Below are 25,301 nucleotides of genomic sequence, written 5' to 3'. Positions count from 1 at the left end.
AGTAACTGTATCTGTGCCTGCTGGTGAGTGTGTGTGTGTGTGTGTGTGTGACTCATAGTGTCTCCTCTTCATTGTTCATCAGGGAGTTTGACAGACATTGAATTTAGCTCAAACTTCTTAGCAAGGATCCTTTTCATGTGTGTGTACGTGTGTGTGTGTGTGTGTGTGAGAGAGAGAGAGAGAGAGAGAGAGAGAGAGAATGTGAGCTGTGAAACCAGATCCTCGTCTGCAGCTCCTGAAGTCATACTTCGCTCTCTGGTGCATGGTACATTTGACCTCTTAAAGGAGCAATCAGATGTACCCTCTTAAGAGTTTGTGTGTGTGTGTGATGTTTTGAGAGCAAGTAGAGGTTATAGGATGTGCTCAGTGTTCAGTAAACATACTTCTGTTCATTTTCTGAAGGTAAAAGGGTGATAAACATCTTTCTAGTCCGGGTGTAAAAACACATTGACATTTATTTATCAACTGCCTCTCAAAATGTACAGAAAAGGCACTGTTTTTCACTGGGTTCCTGTCTTGAAGAAAGAAAAAAGTGTTGTTCAGGTTGTTGTCAGGTATAGAAACAGGAAAAACAACCACTTGAGTGTGTATTTTAGTTCTGTTGAGTCATCAGGAGGAAGTGATTTGTCTGATTCTTAGATTCAGTATATTGTCGGAAGTTGTTGAGGAGTGTTTGAATCATTTATAATAAAAAGCAAAACTGATTCAAGGTTGATTTTAAACTCTACATAGTCTGATCTAAATGGATAAAAAAGTATCCCAAATGCCTTATAAAGATATAAATGAGAAAAGACACATTTTATTCTGCAGGAATGAATTGAAGAATGAAGTGAACGTATAAATGCAGTTAAACTCAAGGTAGCTCCATTAGAGATCGTTTAGACCGTTTGAATAATGGTTAAATCACAAAGTAAAGCTGGTAAAGAAAACGTTTCCCTATGTTTGGGTGTGTACCTACTTAACCTTATTTTGGGGACATATTTGTACCAATAAGTAAGCCAAATTTTACGAAACCTCCTATTGGAGATGTCTTTATTTGTAAAAGTGGTGTGAAATGAAAAAAGTTTATTTATTTATTTTTTTATTGTAAAAATGCAGAAAGTTTCCTCTTTAGTTGTAAGTTAGCGTTAGGTTATAGTATTTAACAAGAAGTCTATAAAATGTCTCAATTTACATAGCTAAGTAAATGTGTGTGTTTGTGTGTGTGGAGAGAGAAGGGACTCTGTCTGTGAAACTGAGTGTTAAGAGGATCAGTTGTTGAGGAACCACTGTGAGCCGTTACCCTATCCGACCTTTACCAGCCTCAGCCTAACCTGACCCCACTTCACCCGTCCTCACCCTCAGTGACTGGACACCCTCCATCCTTTCTGCAGCCCTTTAAAATCATTTCTTGATTCTAGAATATGCTAATCGTATCAGATTGTGTGTTAGATTGAGAGTGAGGTTTCTGGTGACTCTCAAATCAGACCTCAAGGTGATTGATGATAAGAGATGTGACGATATAGAGCTTTTTGAAGATTTACATTTATACATTCGGTAGAAGCGTTTTTTTCTAAAGTGACTTGCAGTTAATTCTCTGACAATCGAATTCAGTTTTTTGTAGTTATTACCAATATGACTGATATTATGAATCTAAACTGTTACCTGCTTGTAAATTAATTTTATTTTAATTAACATTAAAGTAGAAAAGATGGTTAATAAGTACTATAGGAACCTGACACAGATAAATGTATAGATTGAATTGATCTAATAATAAATGCCAATTTCCAGTAAGCTCCAACCTTGTAATTAAAAAAAAAGTAAAAATTCATAATTATAATTAATACATGAATACAAATAGGGATATATATTGGTCAACACTGGAGACTTTATGGGTTTGCCAATTATGCTCCTTTTTACAAGATGTAAAATAAGTCTCTGATATCCCCAGAGTGTGTATGTGAAGTTTTAGCTCAAAATACCCAACAGAATTTTTTTATAGCTTGTTAAAATTGCCACTTTTAGGGTGTGAGCCAAAACGCTCTGTATTTGAGTATGTTGCTTTAATGCAAATGAGCTGTTGCTCCCGGAGAAGAGGGCGGAGCTTCAAGAGCTCAAGCTTCCGCAATAGCAGTGCTATCCTTTGCAAATAAACATTCCACCATTAGTACAAGCCTGTTATCTTTACTGAAAACATACTCTGTTTCAAAGTCAGCCATCTGATTGTACTGTGCATAATAAATTCGCGTTTATGAATTACACAGACGGGGAGCACAGCAGGATAAAAATAACAATATCTGGTCTCATGGTGCATGCTATCACAAACTTTATAAGTCCCACTCGTGATTATGAGCTCAACAAACTCAAGTGATCGACTCACATTGCTTTCATATGTAACTTTTAACTACCACATTCCTATTCACGATCATTCATGAAGACAGCACCAGTGAAAACAGACAGAGACAATGGTAGCTTTAGCATCATTAGCCCTACAGAGTGCCAAGCTCTTTCAGAAGGGCAATTTGGAAAACAAATGCGTGGTACTTACTTTGTCTGGAGCTGACGTTCGCGCACGAAGCGTTGGTATTGATCCCTACAAATAAATACTTAACCGATTTTTTTCCCTGGACATTTCCTTAGACAATGAAACTTAACCACAGTGTCCTCAGATGGAGGGAGTCTATGGAGGCTCCTTTGTTTGTTAGTGCATCCCAAAACACAACACTTGAAATGCCTCTTTGGCGCTGACATTTTATATCTCCAGCAGCTACAGCAAGTAATCATTAATGGCGGAGTCGGACTGCTGCTTCTCACTCAGGGCTGTGTCTATAGGGCAGCGTCACAAATGGGTGGAACTTTTTCCCCTCGGTGACGTGAACAGAGGGAGAATCTGAAACTGCTCGTTCTGAGAGACTGTTTATGATTTTTTTAGATTATAAAAAAATGAGTGGGTGGATTTTTACCATTATAGGCTGGTTGTTTTCACGCAGTGCGGCCACACAACTGTGTTCAAACACCTTATAAAAGTGATTTTTGCATAATAGGTCCCCTTTAAGTAATAATAAAAAAAAAAAAAGAAATACAATGGTTTAATAACACTGTTAATTGTAATCTTTAGGAAATCTCAAAGTAAATATATCCAAATATATCCATTTTTCATGCTCACATTATAATGTTGTGATGCTACGATTCACAGTAATTGTAATTTGTGTGGTTTTATTTTAAATTTATTTAGACAAAGCTGCAAAGAATTTCAATATCGGCCATTTATTGGTATAGAATTTTATTTTAGAGGATTTGGGCTTTATTTTATATGTAAACTGAAAAGTAGGGGAATAGGATCTGCCCATGGCCAAGGTCAGACTTTGATATGATATAAATGCATTATAGAGTATGATGCAGCATAAATGCCTACTGAATATGATGTTGACAGCAGTGAAAGGGAGGATCACTGGCCTTGTTAGTCAGTCAATAACATTACCCAGCAGTCATCTTTCTTTGCATCTGTACATATCAACCATAGTCTGATTTCTCCTTTCTGCTCTCTCCGTCTCTGCAGGGTTTGCGTTCCCAGACTGGGCCTATAAGCCCGAGTCCAGTCCTGGCTCCAGACAGATCCAGCTGTGGCACTTTATCCTAGAGCTGCTGAGGAAGGAGGAGTATCATGATGTGATTGCCTGGCAGGGAGATTACGGGGAGTTTGTGATCAAAGACCCTGATGAGGTGGCCAGGCTGTGGGGCGCCCGCAAGTGCAAACCTCAGATGAACTACGACAAACTCAGCAGAGCTCTCAGGTAAGTCTTTTGTCTTTGCCTTTATTCCTGTTTACAATAAAGTTACAGTACACTTATTTCAGACACAGAGCGCGTTTACATGCACGTTCTTAAGCCGATTATGCTTAATAAACCGAAAACGTGGTCATGTAAACGCAGTAACCCGTTTTCTTTTATCGGAGTAAGGTCATAAAAGGCTTAAGCATAAACTGGTCGTAGCAGGTAGTTTTTTGCCTCGTACTCCGATTTCGCACACCATGTAAACACAATAACCCACTTTCTGTCGGCTTACTGAAGTGCGCATGTGTGAGTGTGAAAGGAATGCATCGTTTAAGCACATCTAGTGCAGATTTAAGCACATCTAGACCGAGCAAACGTCTCGCAGTAAAGAAAGAAGGAAATATATCACAAAAGCAGACTTTTTCATGACTTAGAAAATGATTTAAAAAAAAAATGTGTTCTCGTCTCGTGCAGCAGAAGTAGACGTGGTTTAGTAACAATGCTGCATTTATAACTGCATGAGAGGATAATATATGAGCTGTAAGTTTCCTGCTGACATGTTGCAAGCTTAATTTAACATCACAACTGACAAATGTATGGAATACTCGGAGTCAGATATGCAAATTATTATATTTTGACATCACTACAGGGAAATATTAATGAAGTCATGTAAACGCAGCTTACTTGCGTTGTCAGTTTACTGATGTGCATGTAAACGTGCTCACAGTCCCCCTTGTGGTTTAATGGTTAACTTTCGATTACCAGGCCAGACAAGGGAAGCTCTTTAATGCGCTTTTAACTGAATTAATTTCTGCAACCACTATTTTGAGGGTTACGATTTGACCCTTTTATACGGTGGCCGAGAGAGCTCAGAACTTCAAATAGAAAAAGCACCAGCAAATTAAAAAAAACATCTTCATCAGTTTGACAGCAGGTGGTGCAAATGCGCACAACACAAACAAATACATTTTATTTGCAGTGCGTTTCTTTGTTTGGTTATGTTGTGAGCATTTGCAGCGTGTGTGTTGTCAAATTGAGGAAGTTGTTTTCTTAATTTGCAGGTGTTTTTTTTCTATTTGCAATGCGTTTCTTTGTTTGGTTGTTTTGTGAGCATTTGCAGCGTGTGCATTGTAAAAATGAGGGAGTTGTTTTCTTAATTTGCAGGTGTTTTTTCTATTTGCAGCGCGTTGAGCTCTCTCGGCCACCATACTTTTATTATTTACGACTGGTGTTTCTTTTCCTCCTTATACCATCTTTGGACTAACCAAAGTAAGCTGATTATTACAAAACAGTCCATCTTCAAACTCATCCAACCTTTTAGCCATTTACTATTTTAAAAGTAAAACCCTAGACTGTTTTAGTTTGACCAATGAAGACTGAGGCCTATTTCTGCTCAGTCTAATTGTAAAGGAGGGAACTAAAGCATCCGACTCTTGTGTTGCGTTATGGGATTGACCCTTCCGCTGGAGAGTTATAACTGCATGGAGTCTGATCTCTCAGTAATCCCGGTCCATTTACCTGTGCAAGAGCTGATCTCATTACAGTACAGACAGGTCAATGTATTCTGAGCAGCCGACGGTTTTAGCCTTCACTCCATTTTCTGACCTGATCTGCATTTGCTCATTTGTACCTTTATTTTCGTTCATGACTCAGCTGCTTTAGCATATCAGTGCTGATCCTCAAAGTGGATGGAGAGTGACCCATTTTCTGTCTTTATTTTGAAAGCTTCTCAGGATAGACCTCATACGCTACAACTGAGTTACGCCACATAAGGGTTCAGTGCTAGACGTAATCAATCAAACACTCTATTGATTACCATCAGTGTATGATCCAATACAGTTAAACCACTACAGTGGATGTGGGATTTGTTAAAGGGATAGTAATTCTGCCATTTCACCATTAAAAAATGAAACAATTAGTGCAGAAACAATTTTCACTCAGAAATTGCTAGTACATTTAACAAAGAGTTACAAAGAAACAGTATACACATTGATATTTTTAAGTTGTTTTTTTTATTGAAATGGCATTTAAAAAAACATACTTCAGTAATCTTTTATCTACAACTTTTAAATTATTTTTATTTGTTCCTAACCTGGATGCACTATTGATACAAAACCTAATCACTTTCATTGAACAGAGACATTGTAGTTTACCTCAAATCAATATATATATATATAATATATATAAACAATTACTTAAAATGTTTAACTAAATTTTAATACTTTTTTGTCATGCTTTATAGTACCTTTTTTATGTGTTGAGTAACACACTAAGGGACTTGTTTTGTAAGATTTTTTTTATTTTTTTTATCATATGTTAATTTAAAAAATCACTGCATTCAGCAGTACACTTTAACCAGATTTCAAAGACAGTATTCCCTGTTTAATTCTAAGACTTAGAAAGAGTGTTAAAAACCACATAAACTAAACAAAATATCTGTTTTGTTGAAAGAAACCTGAAAGGTTTTATTGTGACCGCTTAAATGAATATTTATTGGAATGTGCCTAAACAGTGTGAGCTTATTAATGATGCAGTTCACTATCATGACCTGGTGTACTTTACTGATTTTATGTTAACTGACAAGTTAATTGACAATATTTTCCCAACATGATCCATTATTGAAGTACTGCCGCATCTGATAGATTCTGTAGCATTTGTCAAGTCCATATTAGTATCAGTGAGTAGGCCACTATGTGTACTGCTGATTATTACTGATGTAAAGCCAAACTTTGCAGCAATAGAGTGTGTAATGTTGTGCTATGGGATTGGATTTAGGGAATCACATCATGTAATCCATGGCAGTTAGGAGACAGTTGGAGCTGTTGTTAGGAAGAGAGATTTCGCATAGTTGCAAACACTGACAAGATCCCATGTTAACAGTGTAGTGAGGGATTAGCACGTGTGTATGTGTGCTGGTGTGTTTTTCCATCAGTTATCCAGAAGACATAAACACTGTCTTAAAAGCTCTACCACTTATGTTGGATAATCCAAGTTCTACTTTACTTTTCATGATCTCTATTTTTAGCCTATTGTTTGTTTTTCCCAGATCAGATTTTGAGCTTAAATGTATTCCTTTACAAAACAGAAAGTATAATGAGAGTGAAGTGTAAACTGTTTACAAGCTGACAGCTGTGCTAAACTATGATGCAACCTTTCCTCTTCGCTCTATTATTACAAATGTGATTGTGCTCTCTGTTCACACAAATATGTATTTTGCCTTGTGTGTTTGAAAGAAAGTATAGCTATGAAGCCAAGCTACTTGTTGCTGTAAGTCTAAGTGATTTCTCTCAGACTGTCCCTGTCAGACTTTGACAAACACACACTGACACAGATAAGGTTTCCAGATTGTCAGTTCAAAACCTTAGGACCTTCAGTTAGATGAGTCCCTTTTTCCATAGTGAGAGCAAAAACGCTTTCAGAATTTGGAGCACAACTGATGACCATTCATTCTGTATAAGCCTGTGCACTCATCTAGAGAGGATCTGTAATCCTTAGGATTGGAAGTTGTTTTTAAGTAGTGTCAAATGAAATGCTTGTTGCACATAATCATTAAGCATCGATGAATAAGTGATCTGATCACCACAAGTGCTACATCCTGGAAGCACTGGTTTCCAGCATCTCTACAGGCCTCCACATCTAAAGCATGGCCTGGTCAGGGAAGAAGTCCCATGATGCAACATTTCTCCATTTTATTAGGAGTCTCATATGGCCATCAGAAAATGACTTTCAGGGTCATTGTACCATATTTTTGAAGACTTTCTTTCATTTCATCTCACTTTGCTAAGAAACTTGTTTTACTGCCAAATTGTGTAAGTCACTTGTGTATAATGGCGCTTTTCCACTGCATGGTACGGTTCGGTATGGTTCACTTTTGATGGGTTTTCCACTGGGTACAGTACCTGGTACCTGGTACTTTTTCAGTACCACCTCGTTTGAGGTCCCAAGCGAACCGTACCGTTGCCAAAACTGATTGGCCAGAGAAAATCATCACTGTCTGCGTCACTGAACTTGCGATACGAGACACAACAGACCAGCTAGATTTAAATCCGCACAGCCAGCGAAGGTTTCGTTGTCTGTTGAGGAAGTACAGATGTTCCTCTCGTTGATAGCCGAGGAGCGGATCCAGCGAGAGCTTGATAGAGCGACGCAGAATGAAAAAGGTTTTCAGGACTCACGGTAGTAGAGACGGCGCAACTATAACGACATGTGAATAATCCCGCCCACTCTGAAGCGGTACTAAACTGCAGTGGAAACGCAAACCGAGCCGAGCTGAGCCGAGTCGTACCACGCAGTTGAAAAGCACCATAAGTTACCTGTGTAGAACATTCAGAATTTGGCAACACAGCTTATGGACAGCATCGAACATCTTTTTTATTTAATTTCTTCATTTTATATTTATTTTAAAATGCACCCAAATCATCACAAAATATTTTTTGTCTACCTTCCGAAGCACACCTTTCGCCGATCAAAACTAGCTAAATTCAGTGACTTCAAACTGCTCAATCTGGCAACCCCACACAAAGAGTGGTACAAAGTGCGTTTTGTAATCTGAACCTGGTAATTGTTGGACTGGTGGACCTTCATTTGCTGTCAGAGACCTTGTGCTTTGATCATTCTCAGCATGAGTTCTTCTCTGTGTTCTGGGCAGGAGATATTTGCATCGCCCTCGTCAGAAGGTCAAGCAGCCGCACATAACTTCTCATTTGAGTCCTCTGTTCTCTTTCCTCTCTCTGCAGACCTTAGTCAGAGTAAATAGCACATTACTGTGAATGCGCTTGCAGTGGAAGTCTACAGGGCATGGAATTTAAAGCAGAGATGTGTAGGTTGTATTTTTGTGAAAGTGCTCGCATTAATTCTTTGGTACAAAAAAAGTGTTATTTGGGCTATAAAGTTACTTAAATTGTCTCCCACGTATCATGAAAAGGTTACGGTGTCTACATTACAAGAAATTCTCACTGTAACTTTGCACAATGAGTGATTTTGTTATTCTTACTTTTGAAAGCAGTGTAATGTTTATCCCAATGCAATCCCCCAGACACTTCAATTGTTTCAATTCACTTCATTAACATTAAAATCGCAATGAAAATGAAGTAACATCAGACCTTTTCTTTTGTATTTAGATGTTTGTCTGAGTGTAACAGATTATTGAAATAGCATTTGAAACCACATTAATGTTAAATTCAACATATGCTTATACATTTTCAATATGTGTTCAAGATATGTAAATGAACCCAAAGTAATAAATCCTGTAAAAATCTGTGTTTTAATAAACTGAGGGATGAGTTGTAATTATTTTCTGGTAATACAGTTAGAACTTCCCTGTAAGACAGTATGGTCTTGTTCCTCTCTTCTTTTTTCCCTTTGTCTTATTTCCTCTCCTCCGTTCTTTTTTCTTTCATGATGTCAATGACTCACTGCCATTCCTCCACATCTACACCGCCTCCCTATCCCACAATCCCACACTCTACTCCTCCATCTGATTAATACCTTCAATCTGACACTTCTCAAGCTCACAACAGGGCTTTCACATTCAACCCTGCAGCTTGTGACGTCCCTTTATTCCAGGACAAACGCTCCTTTTCAGACATTTCTTGGCCACTCTATGGCATGTGTTAAAGTCTGGGCTAATGCTCTAATCCTGACTGGAATTTGATTTGATGTTGATGGAGTTCGGGGTGTTGTTTCAATTTTGTTCTCCTGCGGACTGCCCGCTGGGCCTCGACTCATCACCTTCCTGCCACACACGTGTGGAAACTCCGCAAAAATGGAATTCTATTGTCCTGCTGTTGATGTTCCACTGAACGTCAGGACATTTCCTGTCTGGCTCCGAGCACGATGGACGCCCAAATACTCATTCCCTTCCTTATTAGATTTCATCCCTCTTTTGTCAAAAATGACCCAAAATAACTCATTAGAGCTCATTAAGCTCACAGTAGCTTCATGCTAAGACTTTTTACTTTACAAAGCCATTGAAGTGCCAGTTTTAGTCATGTGACCAATTTGAATCCATTGAAGCCGTAGTTTTTCCAAAAATAAAGATTCTATCATAAACCTTCGTTCCAAAACCATATCACCAGTGTTGCCAACTGCTTTCACCTGAAAGTAGCTAAAACTGGTAGCTAAATGTCACTAGATGACATCATAATGGCAAATTCACTGATCTATATAAAGATGAATATAGATCAGTGGGCAAGATGAGAACTTAGATCAGGTTTGTCCAAGACGTTGCTATATTTGTCCCTAAACTTTTGAAAAAGTCTCAAAAGGGGTGGGGAAGTCGCTAAATCTAGCTACAAAATTATTAAATTGGCAACACTGCATATCACTGGGTCCTAACTACACGTGACGTGACAAGATTCTAGCCACAAACAATTTGGCTGTCCACACCAGGTGCGACAAGACAACACAACAGAATCAATCAAATATAATCAAATATCACAGCCAATCAAAAGTGTGTGTGGGCGGGCTCTCTCTGGAAGCAAATAGAAAAAGCACCAGCAAATCAAGAAAATCCTCATCAATTTGACAGCGAGTGGTGCAAATGCTCACAACACAACCAAATAAAGAATTGTATTTGCAGCGCTTTTCTTTGTTTGGTTGTGTTGTGAGCATTTGCAGTGTGTGTGTTGTCAAATTGATAAAGTTGTTTTCTTAATTTGCAGGTGTTTTTCTATTTGCAGCGTGTTGAGCTCTCTCGGCCACCGTAGAATACACTTGTTGGTTCACATTGAGTTTGCATTTTTAACATACAAGTCTGCTTAAATGTATTTTCAAGATCTGAGGTAAACTAGGCTATCTGTTGTTGCTTTCAGTATGGGTATAAATGTCGCGCAATATGATATTCAAACTCACATTAGACACCTTTAACATTGAATAAAGCACATAATCAGTACCTGAGATTATCACTGTGATAGTTTCTATGTTGTTGTTCCAGCCGCGATGCCGCAGAAATAGAAACCGTTTCTAAAATAGAAATTTTGCGTGTCACTATCGCTGCTGGTTAGGAAAAAAACTCTGATTAACGTGGAAAAGATACCTTTTATCTTGCGTCACGGCGTCTAGTCATCTGTAGTTAGGACACACGGTGTATATGACTTTCTTTTTTTCTGGGAGGCTCAAAAGAAGATATTTTGAAGAACTGTTTTTGACCATATAATCAAACTTGAACAATTTTAAGTGTTCTTTTTTTGCTTTCTCAAAACTTTTCTACACCTTTCTCCCTTCAGGAAATTAAACACTTCGACAAAGTCCTTCTTCACATTAAGCATGCCTATGATGTTGTTTCGATGTTCTCAATTCAATCATCAGCATCAGAACCGATGTAGTGTTGATTGAAGTGGCCAGCCATGATTTCTTCTTCACTCTTTGGAGATTTGATTAAGATTGATTTTGTGTGTGTGTGTGTGTGTGAGTGTGTGTGAGTGTGTGTACTTGTGGAAAGAGTGGGTCAGAGGCCTTGTCCTACAACAGCTCTCTTTGTTTGGAGGAGGATGACGACGTGTGTGCGCGTGTGTATTTGAGGGCAGTTTTGGGTCTTATTGTCAGGGACAGAATGAGCTCTTTATTAGCTCAGTGGGTGGAGATACCCACTGAGCACACGCTAACACACGCAGCATACAAAATATGATGTTTATCTCTGGCTTCTCAATAGAGCTTATGGATGGACTGGATCTCACTGTCCGTTTACCATCTGCCCTAGAGCCACACAGGCCCACTCGTACCCCACCCCATCGTTTCACTTTTTCTCTACTCGCTTCAGAATCGCACACACATTTACTATCTAAATGAGGGCTTCTGTTGTTTATATAAAGCTAATTGGAACAACTGTAGACCTAAATCACACCATAACCCCATCTTTAATAGAAAACTCTTTAGATCTTAAAATGACAGAATTTTTATGAATTGTTTTGAAAATGTAAATGTCCCCATAGAGAGGATTTGTCCTATTTTTTACCTTTTGGGGTCAAATTTGACCAAACTTAGAGCTAATACATAAACCTTTATATTTCTGAGAACTTCCCATTAAGTTCTGTTGATTTTCAGAAATTTGTGAGTTTGAGGATTTTTCTTTAAGAATTTGTGAGGGTAAATTTGTTAAGATTTTTTTTTTTTTTTTACTTTTATGATGATATTTTCTCAAAAATTTTAAGAACATTTAGGAATTTTATTTTAGAAGTTTGTGAGGATATTTGTAATTTCTGAAGATTTTTGTAAGTTTTCAAGTATATCTAAGGATATTTCAGACTTTTTTTTAGACATTTGTGTTTGTGTGTAATTATTAGAATTTAATTTTAATATTTTCAAGGATATTCATGTTTGTAAGCTTGTTTTCAGACATTTGTGAGAATATTTTTCAAATGTTTTTTTAAGGATGATTTGTGGGGATATTTTTTGTTTGTGAGGATTTGTGAGGATTTTTTAAGTTTGTTTATTTTATAAAGTCTTTTTTTTTTCCAGAAATTTGTTTGTTTTCAGACATTGTCGAGTAAATTCCTTAAAAGTTTGTGAGTGACTGTCAGACTTTTGTTTGTACAGTATGTTCTAAAAAAAAAAAAACATTTTTATTAAAAATCCAATTTTGTTGGAATATACTCAGACATTTGTGTCTATCTTTTAAAAGTTTGCAAGGATATTGTCAGAAATGTGCAAGGATAATATTTCTGGTTTGTGAGGATTTTTTTATTTTTTTAATATTTGGTCCTCCCAAATATAGCACAACAAGTACACATAAGACAGGAAAAAACAGCAGTGTACCTCTTTAGCATCTGACTGATAATCCTCATCCTCTCTCTCTGTCTTTTCTTCATTCTGTCTCATTTATAAAGCGTGTTGTTCAGGCCCTGATTTGCGAATACCAGGAATCGCCGTAGTGTTTGTTTAGCTCTTATATTCCCGTCAGTCACAGAACATTGACTCTGAGAGCTTTTAATAATCTGCTGTTTAATCCAAGTCCTAACCCAGTGAAATCTGATTGTTTCCTGGAAACCTGCTCAACTGTACCACCTAAATTCATTTAGTCACCGGAGTATATGTGTCTGTCTGCATCTCTTAAAATTTGGCCATTTTATATCCTATCCTTTGAAAATGTGAGTCAGTGTACACTGTTTCTGTTCGACCAGCCACCAGCGTGTGGGTTCACAGGTGTGTAAGTGAGTGTGACAGAAGGAGGGTCGTTGCCACTAGATGCAGATGCTCAAAGAATCCTTTCTTCTGCTTTGAAGTCAGTTCAAATGCTCTTTAAAGTGTGTTTGAGAGAGTGGGTGCACATGCAGTCATGTGTGTGGGGTGGGCGACACACACTGTTTTGTGTCATATAGATTATGACTTTAAGATATATTCTTTGTAAACAACTCACATTATCTTGTGCAGTTTTGCTTATCTTGTTTTTCTTGAAAACAAGACAAATATTGGTTAAGACCTTTTGTGATGTTTTTGTTTTCTTTTTCTTTTGCAGGTTTTATTCAGGTTTTAGGGTCAATTAAAAGCACCTAGTATTTTAAAAAAGGAAAACTGTTTTTAAAATCTAGTTTAAAACATGTTAAGTTTGTGGATGAATTCTTTGTTTTCAAGTTAGTTTTGAAAAAAAGTTTCGAAAGAAAATTTTGAAAAGAAAAACTCCAGCTGTTATATCGCGTTTTAATTATACACTGGTTCTCACAGCAGAAAACACAATTCACTAGTTCAAGTACGTTTAACCTCTGCCTTGGAAAACCAGCTGCTTGCTACATAGAAAGCATATGAAGCGACGGCATTGTGTGACAGTGCAAAGTTTTTGAGCGAACCAGTCATATCTGACAGCCATAGAAATAAGTGTTACTTTGCCTGGCCTGTTGATTGGAACATCACAGTTCAGGATGTCATCATTAGAGCATCCCTTCATCTCACCTCTGCGTTCTCATCTGTCATCCGTCATATAAGCTCAGGTTACCACCTCCAGCCAGACAGTGCAGAAGTACAGTAAGTAGACTGTGTGAGCTGGATGTCTACCCATGCAAACACTGCTGTTGCTGGTGTATTTGGTAGACATGCTAATCCACAGCTGTCTCAAGTATATTTATATCTCACTGTGTGGCTCAGAGTGTTATAGTGGGTCACATGATCATTGATCACCTGCTTACATCTGTCTTTGTTAATAGTTGTATTGGAGGTGCACTCAGCGTATGTTATGGTGCCCGTAGTCACACGTTTTTCCCTTCTGGTGGTAGATTGGTAAAAAAATAAAATAAAAAATGCTTGTCTGAACTTGAAAAAAAGAACTCAAATAATTTCGACCACAACACAAACACATTTACATATGCTCACGTCTTCATCTGACCACAATACTCTGTCTGTCTGTCTCAGCTTAATCTCTACAGACAAGCCTGTCTGAACTCACTCACTCTCTCTCTCTCTCTCACACACACACACACACACGCAGGGTGAGTAAATAATATCCTCTATGCATTCAAAAAGCTCAGTGTCAGCATCTTCCCTGAAACGTCATTCACAGAGAATTGTGGCTCGAAGGTTATTAAGTACAAGATGAATCGTTGTCAGGGATTTGCGCACACACAAACACACTCACTGGTGCAGGTCTGTAAGAAAGATGCAATGTTAATGGAGTTACATAAATGGATGGAGGTTTGTGAGGAATAGAGAGATGTTATGTAAAGAGCGGGAAGGACAAAGGTTAATATATAGATAGGAAGAGAGAGAGAGAGAATGGGATTATATAAAGGGATTAAGAAAGGAGAATTTATCAGTGGGTTATAGTGTTATATAAACAGGCACTAGAGTGACCAAAGCTGTCCTCACAGTACCTCCCATCACATAAATGAGCACATAAAAATATATTAATAAACATATTTGAATATTTTTTGTTTTAAACCTAATATATATACATATACATATATATATATATATATATATACAGTGCCCTCCAAAAGTATTGGAACAGTAAGGCCAATTCCTTTATTTTTGCTGTAGACTGTAAACATTTGGGTTTGACATCAAAAGATGAATATGAGATGAGAGATTAACATTTCAGCTTTTATTTACAGATATTTTCATCTGGATCTGATACACAACATAGAAGATAGCACCTTTTGTTTGAACCCACACATTTTTCATGTTACCAAAAGTATTGGGACATGTGACTGACAGGTGTGTTTTTTTGCCCTGGTGTGTCCTATTAATTGATTATTCAAACAATAAATAGCACTGAATGTCTGCGCTCAGTTTCAGATCCGTGCAGACTGCATTTATAGTTAGTTAGACGTGTAACAAACATGAAAACCAGAGAGGTGACTATGGGTGAAAAACGAGCAATTGTGAAGCTGAGAGAAGATGAAAAATCAATCACACATTGCACAAACACTGGCAATAGCGAGTACAATCATTTGGAATCTCCTGAGGAAGAAAGAAACCACTGGTGTACTAAGTAACACACCTCAAACAGGTAGATCAAGGAAAACCTGCAGTTGATGACAGAAACATTGTGACAGCTGTAAAGAAAGACCCTAAAACAACTGTTAGTGACATCAGCAACAACCTCCAGAGGGCAGGAGTGAAGGTATCACAATCTACTGTTTGCAGAAGACTTCATGAACAAAAGTACAGAGGCTACACCAGAAGATGCAAACCACTCATTAGCAAGAAGAATAGGAGACGAGCCTCAAAAATTCCAAAGGTTTTATGGACTGATTTTATGGACCAAAGTGATGGAAAGGCTAAAGTTTGGAGAAAGAAAGGATCTACTCATGATCCCAAACATACAAGCTCATCTGAAACATAGTGTGTACATTATACACATTACACAAGTAATGTAATGGCTTGGGCTTTCATCGCTTCTTCTGGGACAGGCTCATTTATCTTCAATAATGATATAACACATGATGGCAGCAGCAAAATTAACTCAGAAGTCTACAGAAATATTTTGTCTGACAATTTACAGAAAGATGCAACCAAACTGATTGGGAGATCCTTCATCATGCCGCAAGATAATGACCTAAAACATAGTGCCAAAACAACAAAGGAGTTCATCAGGGGCAAGAAGTGGAAGGTTTTAGACTGGCCAAGTCAATCTCCACACTTAAACCCTGCAGAGTATGCATTTTACCTGCTAAAGAACAGACTGAAGGGAGTAACCCCCCAAAACTGAAAGAGGCTGCGGTGAAAGCCTGGAAAAGAATCACAAAAGAAGAATGCAAAAGTTTGGTGATGTCAATGGGTCACAGGCTTGATGCAGTTATTGAAAGCAAAGGATTTGCAACTAAATATTAAGTCTTTTTCACTTTAATCAATGTTAATTCTATCTGTTCCAATACTTTTGGTAACATGAAAAATGGGTGGGTTCAAACAAAAGGTGCTATCTTCTAAGTTGTGTATCAGATCCAGATGAAAATACCTGATTTTTTGAGTGCTCACCACTCAAGCTACATGAACTCCACAAATTTGTGTCAAATCTGATGTTCATTTTCTCCAGGATGATTTGGAATGTTCCAAAAAGCATCTTGTGCTTGTGCAAGAACATATGACTGTCTGTACAAAGAGTTAACATCATCAATGTCATACATTTACTTATTTGATTAGTGCAGAATCTGGATTTTTCTTATACATTTTACATGTTAACATTTTTTTGGTTTAAACTTTTAATAACCTAGTACCTCATTTCAGGTTTAAATTTGATTTCAGAGTGGGCTAATGTGTACCGCTTGTCTTTGTGCAGGTATTATTACAACAAGAGGATTCTACATAAAACTAAGGGAAAACGCTTCACCTACAAGTTCAATTTCAACAAGCTGGTCCTGGTCAACTATCCTTTCATTGACATGGGGTCTGCAGGTACAAAACGAGGACACCCAAATCACATACATTTATTTATGCAATAAAATGCAAAACACAGCTAAGACCTCCACCCATGTTTGTCTCTCTGCAGGAGCAGCTGTTCCTCAAAGTGCTCCACCAGTGCCTACAGGTCCCCATTTCCGTTTCCCTCCATCCACTCCATCAGACATGCAGGTGTCTGAGGTGTTGCGGTCCCCCAGCAACGAGGAGCTGCGTAGTCCTGGGATGTTCAGCGGCCGCCGCATCGCCCGTGGCTCCGTCTCTGACTGCAGTGATGGAACTTCTGTCAACTCTGAGATCGAAGATGGGAACGGAGGTGCGGCCGAGGAGAGAGTGACAGAAAGAGTGGCTGAGAGAGGAGGAGGAGGCGGTGGTGGAGGTGGAGGTGGTTTCCGAGGTACCGTTCATCCTCGTCTGTCTCACGAGGCGATGTTCAGGATGTACGGTGGACCGGGAGGTCACAGAGGTCATCGAGTGTCAGAGGTTGGCGGACACAGGGTTCATCCCGAGCCTCTCTCGCCGTTCACCGTCTCGCCTCTGCCCGGTCCGGGAGGTCCAGGCCTGTTGGCGCCACCTCTCTCACCGGCGCTCTCCATGACCCCAGGCTCTCACCTGGCCTACACTCCCTCCCCTACCCTGTCGCCCATGCCTGGTTCCATCTTCTCCTTCAACCCAGAGGACATGCAGCGCTACCTGCAGGCTCACACCCAGAGCGTCTACAATTACCATCTGAGCCCTCGTGCCTTCTTTCACTACCCAAACATCATCGTTCCTCAGCCTCAGCGCCACGACAAAGGCATGCCCGGACCCCAGGGCTGTGATCGCGGCCCTGCCGAGAGGCCCTCGGTGCTCAACAGCCATCACTCCAGCCTCCCGCCGCCTCACGCTCATCCTATTCACCATCACCTGGGGGAGGAGCAGCATCATTCTCCATTCAAATTCAAGCTCCAGCCTCCCCCACTGGGCCGAAAACAGCGCGACAGTCAGGGTCGACAGGGCTCGCTATCCTCCTCATCTACATCCGGTCTGGGCACCTCATTGTCATTTGGGAGTGACCTCAGTTCAGCCAGCGGATCAGGACTGGTGTCGAACTCCTCCTCAACTGGCTCGCTAAACAGCGCTGGGTTGCCCAAGATTAAGGTAATCGGGAATTAGGTTCTGTACAATCACATGCACCATTAAAGGGGGCATAACACACACAGTTTCACCCAGTCTCAAGTTAATCTTGAGTACCTATAGAGTAGTACTGCATTCTTCAAATCTCCAAAAAGTCTTTAGTTTTATCATATTTTTAAAAGAAAGATACAGCTTTACGATTCTCTCCGAAAAAAGCTGTGGTCGGAGCTAAAGAGTGACAAGCACTTGCACCGATCGCAAATAAAACAGACATTTGATGCCATTTCACTTACCATCTGCAGTTCTGAATCATGACTGGGTTCTTTTATAGCTGGGACTGCTCCATCTTTCAGTATGAAATGATGTGCAAATCCAGCATCGAACTGGGCCTTGTTTATTAAACATTCGTCAACAAACACACTTGTGAAACTCCATTGCTGCCCCGAAAAACAAACTGCATCCACTGTTCACGTAACGCTGGGTTCTTTTGGGAAGCAGAACCAGGTTATCTTTCACTTACAACCAAAAGCATACTTCTTTAGAGACATACTTCCCAAGCGAGTCCCGTGCTTGATGTGGCGCGCCCTCGCGCTGGTCGACGCGTGCACAGGCGTGTTCTTCCGGGAGAAATTGCCATAAAAGGAGTTCCAGAAGAAGATTTTTGGCACAGAATTACTCCGTCATACTTCCAAATCGTTTTTTGAAACGTTGACCATGCTTAGCATGAGAATCCAACACTTTAACAGTGTAAATAACTCGGAATGCACGAAACAGCATTGTACCCCCCTTTAAAAGAGTTTTTGTTCATTGTTTTTTTATTTATTGAACATAAAAAATGGTTTGTATGGTTTAAGTCGGACTAAAGGTCCTTGCACACTTGAGTCCAAAATTTTTGTATGCTTTTTTTTTTTCGTATTCGTCATGCTTTCCTATGAAAATGCTTGCTACAGATGCGATAACGCAGAAAGTCGAACCTGGTCCAATTTTTTAAATGACAAACTAAAGTTTCAGAGGCATTGTGTAACACTGAGGTCATATTTATTTTTTAACATGCAAAAAAAAAATTTTTGGACTCACCATGCACAATGCACCTTGCAACTTGTAAAAAGTACTATGCATAATACACTTGCTGACTTTGTAAATGGTTACAAAGAAAAATTAGGCATCATACACCAAACCAGTGGCTTCTGCTCTGCATATTTTGCATGTCTTTCTTAAGACACCTGATTCAGATAACCAGCTTGTTATATGAGAGCTCCATGCATGAACTGTGTTCCGATTGATATGATCCCTACACAGTGTTCATTACTCCCTGAGCACTGGAAATTGGCTGGAGTTCACTTTACTTCAGAACATTCATTCACGGATTTGCGCCACGGCCTGCAGTGTCTTCACACACAGATGAAACTGACTGGAGAAGTGTGAAGTGTGACATAATATACTTCTGTAAATAAATTAAATTTAAATTCACGTCTCGCACAGTTTAATGCTCTTTGAATGGAACATATACTCTTCTTTCGAATTGGAATCATGGTGGAATATCCTGTTGAGTCCACTTCGTAGGGCACTTATGGTCGAATAGAACAAACGTCTGTAGTGATAAGAGATGCATACAAAATGTACAGAGTGGGGGGCACTGCACCAAACGACTGAGGATCACACACTACAAGTCATTCCAAACTCATAAAGAAACTCTTTTAGCCTAGTTGCTAGAAGACACATGACAAATTAAAGCAACATGTTCTAAAATTGGCTTAATATCAAACATGTTTGATATCCTCTGACTGGATGGAATCAGTCTGATGTTAAAAAAATCAGAGTATGTGCCCATGATACACTACGCAATTTTCTTAAATCTATAAACTCTGACTTTCGGCAGCTAGCATTGATTCTCCATACTACAAATCAGGGCAAAAATGGTTGCAGAAGTCATGAAGTGTATTCCCACATTAAAGTGTTTACAGTGAAACACGAAATTTTTAAAGCACATGTAAAAAAACACACTGATGGTTGTTCACACTGACTTCAAATGTTCAACATGTAAAATAAGTTCTAAAAATGAAGCAGTACATCTCGAATATTTCCTGGACAAGTCAGAAAATATCTAAATATTGAAACTTTTTGAGGGCTTCCTTGAATGGCGAAGAATCCATTAATCTATCCAAACATTTTAAGGAATGACAAAATAAATCTGAATCAGACTGGTTTTAAAAAACTGTCACTGTTTTACTTGTGTGATGCTTAATTTTAACAGGCTTAAAGTCAGAGTTCCCACAGTCCTAGAAAAACTAAAAATAGGTCATTTCAAAAGTGTAATTTTCAGGTCTGGAAAACTAATTCTAGTTATGCTCTGTTATAAATTATTTCTTTGCCTTAAAATTGAGCATGATATTTAGTGCAAAAACTTTTTCTTTTTTTTAAGTCTTCTTTCAGTCGTCACAAACTGTAACACCCAACTCTGTTTTGACACTACATGCACTCTCTCTCTCTCTATAGGTCGAGCCCATATCTGACATTGAATCAGAAGAGGAAGTCGAAGTGACTGACATCAGTGATGAAGAAGCTGATGAAAGAGAGTTTGACGTTTTCCCCTCTCACTACCATAAGCACCGTCATCATCACCATAATCATTATCCTCACAGACAAAAGCACCAACAGTCTAACGGCACAGATGCCACCCTCCACCCAGATGAGGACTTGGAGGAGGAGGTGTTCAAAGCCCCCGCCCCTCCACCCTTCTTCCTCTCTCCCATCTCTTCCTCAGGCGATAGCCGGCGCGGTACCACCGTTGTGAAGAGCGAACCTGTGGAGCCGGCGGACATGCAGCTGGCCTCCGGCGGCCTGCCACCAACCAGTTCCCAGTGTATCCCACTGAAGCTCCGGTTCAAACGGCGCTGGGACCAGGACCAGCACATGGAAGAGGCAGAGGACAAGAAAGTGAGAGGAGAAGAGAGGAGGAGAGAGAGGAATGGGATGGCGGAGGAGAGTGGCAGCGGAAGCGGGAGCGGAGAGGCAGAGAGCCCGCCTCCTCTCGCTCATCACAGAGTTAGCGCCGAGCTCCACCGAGCCACGGCACAGCTGTCACTGGAGAACAAGGAGTGCTGATACGCTTCGACACACATGTAGACGACTGCTGATACACAACTCTACAACTGCTGATGGACCCACACTCACACATGACTCTCTTTAGATCAATGACTGCTGATACTGACAACAGTAATACTGACACATACACTGCACACTTAGACTAACTGACCCTTGCTTAATGGAACCCTGTTCCCCAGGCTACCCTCGTTCCCCCGCCAGCACACGTTCCAGTACATCTCATCGTGACCGTTATGAGGAATGAGCTCACCCATGTGCCCCAGCGACCCTCAGGAGTCATGAACTTTGACCTTTGGCACTAGAGAATATTTTATATTTTTAGAAGAGAATTTTATTTTGCAAAGTGCCTGTGAGCTGTCCCTCAAAACCCCACAAAGAGAACTAAAGACGGGCCTCAGAAAGACTGCTCTGGTTCGAGGGACTTGATCATCTTCTCCAGCAGCCCAGCATTATTTTCCTCAGCGAACAGACTGTGACCAGTCTCGATGTGATGTGGTGGGATACAAATGCACAGAAAGTCACAAACAGACACTGTTCTAAAACCAGCCTGGTCAGAAGTCCGAACCCTCAGGGACAAAATCCCTCAACACACACACACTCAGACATGATCCCGTTCTTATTCCCTGTATGAAACGTGTGTCTGATTCGAGTTTGGTTGTGTGTGTGTTTCAGAAATCTAGCTGTGTGTAAGTTCTCAGGATATCTCCCTCCTTTCCTTTTCTATCCAAACCAGCTCACCTTAAAACTCTCACTCTCTTTTTTTTCCCTCTGGGACCATACCTGAATCACTTTCATTCCGTTGGGGACGAAATGACTTGGGTGTAACATGTGGTTCAGAGACCATACTCCTAAATCTCTTAAACGGCTAGTTCCTTAGTTGGTTAGTCTTTGAAATGACAATTTGAAGGTAATACACATTAGGGAGCTTATAACAAGCTTCCCTTGTATAGTCAGTCCTTTAGCGTGAACTAAACCAGCATCCCACACACACACACACACACACACACAAGCTTGTACAGTGATACTAGACCAACTGGGACTCAATATTTAGCTATTTTGGCACTTGATGATGATGTACCCTTTAGGAGGTGAAATAGCAGCTTCAATCCGTAATCCCAAAATTTTAAATACTAACTTAAGTATAGAAAGACAGTGGAAGGCATGTTGCCAGAAGTTGCACTCTCTCGCTCTCTCACACACACACACACACACACACTGCCTCTTATGCCTTGTTTTAATAGCATGTCTGAAAACGAAATACAAAAATCTTAATAAAGAACAGTATACACTCAATATACCTTTATATATTATGCGTTACACATACTATAAATGGAAAGCATAGCATTAACAGATGTATCAGTTTCAGGGGGTTTTGTAACAGATTTTGTTTTGAGGGGAAGGTTGACGCTTCTCCTCAGGGATAATGTTGCTATTTGGGTAAAGGAGGAAAATGTTGCTTTTCTTATCACGTTAATAAAAGGTGGGGTAGAGGAGGAAAAGACTAAATTGTACACAAGACTCTAACAAAGCGAGCACAAGAACTTTTCACCACAGATGATGTGGCACATTCGGTTCTTTAACCAGCACGCACCTCCTCAACATCCTGTTCCTACTGCCACAACTGATGTGTGTGTGTGTGTGTGTTTGACAGAGGCTGCAGGTCTCTGTGCATGTATGTCACACCACACCCAAGACTGTAATTCTTTTGAAATCTTGCATCTTGAACCTCATAAACCTGTGTGCACTAAAGCCCTGTGGAAGTTGAGCACAGGACTTGAGACATTAGCGGGGTGGCCAGTCGGACACTAGCCATGATATAATGGTTTTCCAGTGACCGGAAGGAGTTATATCATGGCTGAGGTGTATCTAATACCTAAGATAATGCATAAGACTAAATTGAACTGGCAACGGTGTCACCTCCTCAAAGTTTTAGACTCTTTCTAGCTGCCTTATTTCCACTTTAATCAGATTTGATTATATTTAAGATCTCCTTGTGCTTTCTTATTCGACGAGTCTTTAAGTCTTTAACTTGGGTGCATTTGTTTTACACCCGACATACCTCGAAATTGAAAAAATTTGAGATGAGCAGTATTGACCAGTGCAGTCTGAAAACTTTAGTTTGGGCACAAAGTGAGTGCATTGTTTCTCTTTAGGAGGGAAGTTATTTGTTTTCTCTTAGGCTGCTCTCGTTGGTTATCCCAGGATGTCACTTTTTCAAGTCGAATGATGATTTGTTTTGTTTTTCAGACGAACTGCTCATGTTTATCTGCTTTCTGATGTCAATGTTGCTGTTCATTCTAATTATTATTAGTTGTTATCATTATTTTGTTGACATTTTCTCCTTATGTTGTAGTCATGATAACATTGTATACAATACTGTAAGAGATCCTTTTAAGAATGTTTCCCCCAGCCCTGCCTTCCCACGAGCAACCTGACAGTGTGTTTAGTGTAACATTTAAAATTTTGTAAATTAACGTGAAACTGTAACTTTAATATAGGTGGTTATTGTGGAGAGATATAGGATGGAGGAAGGGCATTCAGGGGAGGATCGGGCTTATGATTTGAACTCAAGTCATGTCATGTAATCGTTATTTTGTAGTGTTACTGATTTCTTGCTCTTGTAAATTTTTTTCATCGGGGGATTGTATGATTTTAAAAGATATATTGTGTATTGTTTTATTGTGTAAAAGTCTCTATCTCTCTCAATTTCTTTCTCAAAATTTATTTCTGTGGTTCCATAATTCATGATAACAGGTTTTAATACCACGATGTAACATTTTAATTCCTCCTTTATTCATTTTTGTGTTCTTTTTCAGAATTGTAATTAAAATGTAATCAGGGTCAATTAAACTGGTTAAAAGTCATCTGGTTTCTGCAACTTTTTTTTAACAACACAAATGTGTCCATTTCAGTCATGCAAGTAGGATCTCCTTTCCAGAGTTTTGTAGAAGCTCCTACTTGTGTTTAGTGTGTATTTTTTGTTAAAAGGGAAAAAAAAAAAACATCTTAGGAGGCCCATGCATCTGTAGATCTACACTCTGATGCAGTGCAAACATGACAAATAAGTAAAATAATAAAATTATAATTCCATGCAAATCAATATACTTTAAATGACCATTAGCTATTGAGAAGTTCTTTATAAATTCATGTTGTGTATCCAGCCTGTTGATATGATAAATACCATAGACTCTTTAAGTCTGACCTCTGCTGTCTGAAAAGCAGAAGTACAAGCATTATCAACTATCTAAAATCATCACCATTGATTTTTTGGAGACATCCTTCAAAACTTGTGCTTATACAAACGATATAGTATTATATAAATGTAAATAATATTGCTAAATAAAATTATTATTATTAAATTTTAAGGGGAATAAGAATGACATAATCTGAATAATTTTGTGTTCCACTTTATAGCATCTGCTTTCTTATTAAGTGTATGTGAAGGTGAACGTTGCGAACTGAGAGAGAGAATATACACAGAGATGTAACTCTATTAACTTAGTGCAAGAACAGGTTCAAATGGACCATTTTATGTGAATTTTGAACTTGACATTGTCTGATGACCTTAATTCACGTTTACTTGTAACTTCTTGTATGTAAAGGAGAGCGGGGCACAAAGTAACACTTTTTGACTTTCTCAAATTGTGTAAATCCACTTCGTGTTCAGAGTATAATTTTTTTATCCACAGTAATTTCACATTTGTCTAGTATAACTATGTCGCATTGTTTCATAAATACAGTGTATACGTTTTTCTTTATTTACCCTCAAAAATTGGAAGTGAAATGTGACAACATGCCCCGTAGGTGGGGTACACTGTAACATCTGAGGGGCACGTTGTAACATGAGCATATGACAGCCTAAAATGTTATCTGATCTTAGAAATAAATATACAAGACAAACTAAAATATTTTGTCAATAAAATAAAATAATTATTTATTTTAAATAAAAGAATGGCGTTTTTAATAATTAAAAGTAATCTGATTCTTGAGTTTGACAATGAACATATTGCAACCATGCCTGGGACGGCCCATATAAACGAGCCAAAATGCTTTCCATGTCTTGAAATAATAATTTCTGAACATTAAACAATGATTGTCAGTCTTTATTCACCTGTTTCTCATTTTAAATTATTAATAAAAACTGAGATTTAAAATGTACTTAAGCCAGAAATATAATTTTAATATGGTAAAATAAATGTTCAGAGATATCTTCAAAATATTTTTGAATTTCCTCGCACTTTCTTTCTCTATATAATGTTGATATGGTAAATACTGTAAACTTGGTTATGCTGGCATGTGTGGAAATATTGAAAAAACGTGCGTTACAACTAACCCCGCGTTACCTTGTGATTTGCCTTAATCGGTAGGTTTCAGGTCTGTCTACTCATTCAAATCAATGTTCTTCATGAGCACTGACTGAATAAAAACGGATTCAAATGAAACATGTGATTATATTTCTGCTTCTGGTTCATCTCATCATCCCTGTCATGTTTTGTTTTGTCA

General features: G+C 38.9%; 1 protein-coding gene across 1 annotated transcript in view; it reads left to right on the top strand.

The window, feature by feature from the left end:
* The window catches only part of LOC306878149 (ETS domain-containing transcription factor ERF-like), a 49,214-nt gene extending 25,439 nt beyond the window's left edge, over nucleotides 1-23,775 (top strand). The window contains exons 2-5 of the mRNA XM_079430305.1: nucleotides 3,539-3,773; nucleotides 16,459-16,574; nucleotides 16,669-17,717; nucleotides 20,190-23,775. Coding sequence (XP_079286431.1) covers nucleotides 3,539-3,773; nucleotides 16,459-16,574; nucleotides 16,669-17,717; nucleotides 20,190-20,798 — 2,009 coding nt within the window. The 3' untranslated portion in view covers nucleotides 20,799-23,775. The remainder of the gene's footprint in view (nucleotides 1-3,538; nucleotides 3,774-16,458; nucleotides 16,575-16,668; nucleotides 17,718-20,189) is intronic.
* Nucleotides 23,776-25,301: the final 1,526 nt, after the last annotated feature.

This window comes from Barbus barbus (genome assembly GCF_936440315.1).
Source record: "Barbus barbus genome assembly, chromosome: 12".
NCBI classification, from domain to species: Eukaryota; Metazoa; Chordata; class Actinopteri; order Cypriniformes; family Cyprinidae; genus Barbus; species Barbus barbus.
The sequence above is the reverse complement of the archived record's forward strand: the minus strand, read 5'-3'. Positions and strand labels throughout refer to the sequence as shown.